Source organism: Glandiceps talaboti, chromosome 15, assembly GCF_964340395.1.
Source record: "Glandiceps talaboti chromosome 15, keGlaTala1.1, whole genome shotgun sequence".
Lineage (NCBI taxonomy): Eukaryota > Metazoa > Hemichordata > Enteropneusta > Spengelidae > Glandiceps > Glandiceps talaboti.
This window is the reverse complement of record NC_135563.1, coordinates 18,993,149-18,999,650: the sequence shown is the minus strand read 5'-3', so window position 1 is coordinate 18,999,650 and position 6,502 is coordinate 18,993,149. Positions and strand designations below refer to the sequence as shown.

The 6,502-nt window shown below is 37.6% G+C and overlaps 1 protein-coding gene across 1 annotated transcript in view; it reads left to right on the top strand.

The window, feature by feature from the left end:
• The window catches only part of LOC144446294 (metabotropic glutamate receptor 3-like), a 22,412-nt gene extending 17,522 nt beyond the window's left edge, over window positions 1–4,890 (top strand). Inside the window, exons 3-4 of the mRNA XM_078136041.1 lie at window positions 160–2,135; window positions 4,408–4,890. Of these exons, the coding sequence (XP_077992167.1) occupies window positions 160–2,135; window positions 4,408–4,890 (2,459 nt within the window). The remainder of the gene's footprint in view (window positions 1–159; window positions 2,136–4,407) is intronic.
• The last annotated feature ends 1,612 nt before the right edge of the window (window positions 4,891–6,502 follow it).

Sequence of the window (6,502 nt, the reverse complement as noted above, 5' to 3'; positions counted from 1 at the left end):
TGCGACTGTTTACCTCAGTCCTACTGCCTCTTATTAGAACGCCAAAAACGCAGTCATCGTCAAACCTTACGCGATACTCAACCAACGAGGACGTTATGATGACTTTCTACTTTCAACTGATAAACGTATCCATACGATTCATTTGTTGCTGCCTGTTAGTATGCGTCGCTGGCAATCACGTACCAGACCTGACTGACATAAAGTATTTCAAAGATGGTGACATCATTATTGGCGGGCTCTTAAATCTTCATATATTTGATTCGAATCGAGAATGCGTCCAGTTAGACTCGGTGTCGGTGCTTCACAGGGTTGAAGCGATGGTCTACACAATTGAAGAAATAAATGGCAGGAACGAGATACTGCCTGGCATCAACATAGGCTATGAGATATACGACAGTTGCGTTTCTGAAGATGTTACCCTAGCAGCGACTTTTACCCTTCTCCGCAACATCACTAAAACAGAGTTGTGTAACGATTGGGGCAATGGGTACCAGAAAATGAAAGGCGTTCTTGGACCACGGCGAAGTTCTGTCAGCGCGGCTGTTAGTCGTGTCTTCGGTTTGTATCACATGCCACAGATCACGTACATGGCAACTAGTGATGAACTGAGCGACAAGTCAGCTTTTCCATTCTATCTCCGAGCCGTACCGCCAGACAGATTGCAAGTTAGTGTAATGATAGACATCGTTCGTCACTTCAACTGGACTTACATATCTCTTATAAATTCTGATGGATCGTACGGAAAGTATGGAGCAAAGGAGATCAAACGACAGGCTGCGTTGTTCGATATCTGCATCGCCACAGCCCAAGAAGTTTCCCGCTTTTCAACTGAAGAACAAATTGATTTGATGGTTTCAAATCTACTAGAATTCCCCAATGCAAAAGCCGTCATTATATTTTCTGTAGTATACATGGCTAACCGTGTATTCGATGCAGTTAGAAGAGCAAATGCGACTGACTCTTTCATTTGGATCGGTGGTGACGGTGTCTATGATCTCGCTGCTTATGGTAACGAGGAAGTTGGTAAAGGTGGGTTTTTCGTTGAACAGTACAACACCGAATCTGCTGGCTATGAGAATTACTTTAAAGACGTCACTAAAGAAAATAGTAACAACCCATGGTTATCCGAATATTGGGATCACTACATTGGTTGTGACACCTGCAGTCCATCAGACAATGGGTTCAGTGGTAAAATGGGTATATCTGCAGTTATTGATGCTATATATGTGTATGGTTATGCTTTAGAGACAATGCGACAAGACCTCTGTGGTGTCAATGGTGGGGCATGTAGTCTTTTCTACGAAGCCGACGGACAGATCTTACTACCGTACCTACGTAACACGAGCTTTGAGGGGACAAGAGGACCTGTCCAATTTGATGAAAACGGGGACCTCATGGGAAAATATCTTGTTAAGAGTTTACAACGTGTAGGGAACAACTATGAAAGGGTGACAGTCGCCGTATGGGACTCGCTTGCGATTGGCCAAAAGTTAGAAATGGACGATAGCAAAATAATATGGGGTGTACCTGTTGATGGTCCAAATGGTGTACCGAAGTCAGTTTGTAGCGAACCATGTCCTAGTGGTCATATCATCATCCCACATGGCGATGCATGTTGTTGGGATTGCTTCCAATGTAGGGAAAATGAAATACCAGTTCTTAATGCTACAAAATGTGAAACATGCCCTTTACTATATTGGCCGAATAACGATTTCACCCAATGTGAACCAATTCCTCCCACTTTCATCAAATGGAATCATCCAGTTGCAGGTACTCTTTTGACCATCACGTTCATAGGACTCGTGTTGTCAATCCTGACTATGGTGGGGTATGTCACACACCGTGATAAACCCCTCATCAAGGCATCTAGTCGTGAACTTAGCTTTATCATGTTAGTCGGTGTCACGTTTTCTTTCGTCATGGTCTTCGTGTTCATAGCCAAACCCACTCTAGCATCATGCGTTCTTGTACGACTCGGGCTTATGCTTTGTTTTACAATGACCTACGCACCTATGTTAACCAAAGTGGTACGTATTTACCGAATCTTCACAGCCGGAAAGAAGTCTACCAAACGACCTGGTATGACCGGGCCTACGTCACAAGTTGTCATCACAACTATCATTATTATCACACAAGTAAGTGAAGTCATTGGAAATGTCTTTTAAAAGTGTGACGTTGTCGAATAAGCTACAGAGTGGGACAACGTACAGAACTCTACGGATTTCTCTATACTTTAGTTTTATAGGGAAACATTGCCTAAACTTCTTTAATGGTTTGTTCAATCATTGCTATAGCAACTGGCATAACACCCGTGTCATACAAATGAGGTTGAACATTGCTTACTATGAACGACACATTGCATCATTAAATCGAAAATATACACCTGTTCTTATGATACGTTGGAGCTCTAGCTGTCACTGATTAGGGGTCTCCCCTAATGCATCCATGGTAATACTTATTATAACAATGCAAAGTAGCTTTTCAAAGAAAACTAAAACCAACAAATAATATATTAGTGCGTTACTCGTTCATTACATACACGGTAACTGTATCTGCAAATGGTTTCTAGATCTTGTATTGCCAGTATACTTTGCTTAAAAATCATTATGAACAACAGTTCAATGATCGCACAAAAACGATGTTTTTAATATTGTATTGGTTAGTATGATGCATAGTGGTTATCCCTTGCTACCTGCTGTATGTTGTATTGCTTAGCAAAATAATATCGGTATATGTAATGTCAACCAAAGAACATTGTACATAGATGTCCCTTTACTGGCAATATCCTGTTTTCAAATGTAATGGCCGCTTCTAGTTTGATTGCTACCCTTATAGTACATGTAAAAGCTAGAAGAGCAAAAGAAATGCTTCCAGGCTAGCTCTCATATCGAGTCCAATACCATGCAACGATGTCAATTTGACCAAAGAATATGTTGACAAGTTGCATTCACTCCAATTTGTCACTGATTCAAGAGCGGATCTCACAGTATTTACATAACAAGTAATACATATATATATATGATATATGATAGTCGTAAGCAGCCTTTGGCACATCTGACTTAGTCTTATGGGTGACAACACACGCTGTTGAACATTGCCACATAGGGCAATACAAATGAATAATGCAATATGCAATGACTGGTCGAACGTATAAGAGCTGAAAAGATCGTTACTGTTGAAAAACTCCATATATATATAAATTGCTTTTGCGAAAAACTAAATAGGTGCTTGATCGGCTTTTCCTGATCAACTCAAGCGGAATAAACACACAATTAATATCAAAGTGCACCGTCTCCATATTGAACTTTCGTCCACATCATTGTATTGTACATCAGTAACCAGATAACACGTGTCACTTTGAATACTGGGTATTATACTTTCATATTCTTTATTGTTGATCTACTTCCAACATATCTATATGCAATGCACAACAGTGACTTCTTGTCACATGCTCAATGTTTTATTACTCTGTGAAAAACTCAAGTTTATAAAGATGCCAAACTAGTAATCCTGAAATAGTATGTACATATGACTTTTACTAGTACTATATCGCCCTCAAATGTGAATGACCGCTTTAGTTGGTTGATTGAAAGTAAGAGCCTGGGAGGATAATACTGGTCACGTGTGACGCAATCTAAAACATTCATTAGGAAAGACTTTCTTATGTATCATCGATCAATCGTCGAAAAACGTGCTTAACTGGCAATCTCACCGTTGGAGAAAGTACCTTTTTTGGCTCAGCAAGTCACCAGCCAACAATTAAATAGATTGTGTAACTATATATATATATATATATATATATATATATATATATATATATATATATATATATATATATATATATATATATATATATATATATATATATATATATATATATATATATATATATATATATATATATATATATATATATATATTAATAAAGTATTTCTGGCCAAGGCGTTTCCCTCAGGCTTTGCAGAGCGTCCTAGCCTCAGTAGGCCCAATCCATCATACTAATTGTCGCTTATGTCAGTCATATATATATATGTTATTATAATATTAGATAGATAGACATTTATGTATTGGTTTTCCTCTTTCCTCCCTGAAATGTAATGGTTGTAATAGTCAACATCCCTTACTACTGTTAGTTCAATTCATACTTTGTTTACACAATTCCATTCTCTCAGAGGTCCATTAAAAAATGTCAAATTGCTTCAATATGTCAAGCTAATATCAACTATCTAGAGTTATACCAAATTGCTATGAGCCATTCAGTAATTACCCAAACTAATGGAATTGTCCTAAAATGCTTTTCGTTAGACAGCAATATATTGTGTAATAGTTGTTGCGTGATCACTTTATTACTTTATAAGTTGTACAATTACTGATATCATGATGTACCTGTGATTTATTTTTGATCAGGTGGTTATCAGTGGTATTGGGGCAATCATTTCTCCACCAGACGCCAGCCTTGAAATGCCAGTCGAAACAGAAAAGCGAGTTGAATTAAGCTGTAATATCGGAAGTGTGGAAGTGGGTGCATCAGTTGCATACAACCTTCTACTAATCATTGTTTGCTGCTTCTTCGCCTTGAAGACACGACGAGTGCCAGACAACTACAACGAATCACGATTTATAGCGTTAAGTGTGTATACCACCTTAGTTGTATGGCTTGCCGTTATACCTACCTACATTACCGTCAATGATTCGTCCTTTAAAGTTGCAATAGTATCGTTTGCAACCTTACTCAACGCTTATGTTACGCTTGTATGTCTGTATGTACCAAAACTGTACGCCGTACACTATGTCAATGAGGAGAACGCTAGAATTCGTTTTGCCACTACGGTTGGGGACAACAGTGCTAGTGGACATGGACAGAACCCCACAGTCAACAACGTTCGATAAGTTTTCAAACGTAGCCACAACTGTATCTATAAATGTGTATAGATTTGATTCCTCCACAGGCACTAAAGAGATTTTGAATTCTGCACCCCTTGACAGTCTGAGAGTAGCCAGACTCGAGGAACTAATTTGTTTGCAATTATAGTATATTGATAAATTCTTCCCTGTTTAATACAATGTCGTCGCCATTTGTATCGGCTAAGGCCTTCCTTCTTACATATATTTGTAATGTCGCCAAATATCACCAAATATTTGTAATGTCGCCAAATATCACCACATATTTTGTGTGAATAATAAATAATAAGATTGATCAAAAATAAATTGTCGATTTAATGTATATAGATGATTGCCAACATCATTATAGTCGTCGTCGTCGTCAACAAAAACAACAACAACAACAACAACAACAACAACAATATCATCATCATCATCATCATCATCATCATCATCATCATCATCATCATCATCATCATCATATACATCATCATAACCATCATTATAATCATCATCATTTTACACGGAGGTTGCAAATTGTTTATTTAAATCTTCATCCAATTTCATAGATACATTGATAACAAATCAAAAGATAAACTTGTACTTTTCTCCTTACCTTTGTCAAGCATTTTGAAAGCCTACAGACAGAGGAAAGACAGAGTTAGTGTTAGTGTTTATCATGTTTATGGCAGTTGATGCATCGTAAGTTTGCACTAAGGTGAAGTATTGTGTATTATCAGTATGTATGTGTGACTCAAATATTGAAATACTGGGTTATTAAGATAATACTTTATATGCTACAATCACACCAACAACCAACACACACACAAACACACACACACACACACACACACACACACACACACACACACACACACACACACGTGTCCTGTATATATAAGGCACTGTTATTTTATACCATCTATATGTCGAACACAGGAATTCCATGGTATAAATGTGAATTGAAAAGACACTGTGAATATGTTGCACATATTTTCTTTTCTGCCTGTGGAACCTCATAGATATCGCGTGCTTTGTCCTGTTTGTTGACAATGAATTTAACAAAATCGTTGAAAGTCACCAAATTCTTGAAATGAATAGACAAAAGTACAATTCTCTCATTTTCATCTTAGAGGCTAAAGTATTGATTTTATGTAGATCTACTAATACAATTGTAACAACATTTTGGACAATACTAAAAGTCTGTTGAACAATCAAACGACAAATTGAATTGCCAGTCACTTTCTTCTTAAACGTTATATCACTGAGGAAAACGTGCATTTCATCTCGCCATGTAAATCTGATCTAAGCTCCGAACTTGAAGGAATATAATGATGAAGAAGAAGAGCGCCATCGTGCGATCGTAATTTAAAAAAAAAAATAATTTTCGAAATCGAACATCAATATCATGTCAAACCACACAACACTTACCTCTTGTTGTTGCTGTCAATATCAGCTGTGAAATAGAAAACAATAATTCAGTAGATTAACTTTACATGTAAAGAATATTTTGTGTTGCACATGTACTTGGTAAATACCAAGTCTCTCTGACTTCAGCCATCTGGTGCACCCCAACAGTGACTCTCGCTCGGTCATGCAAGAAGTGAGCCACCAACGTTGT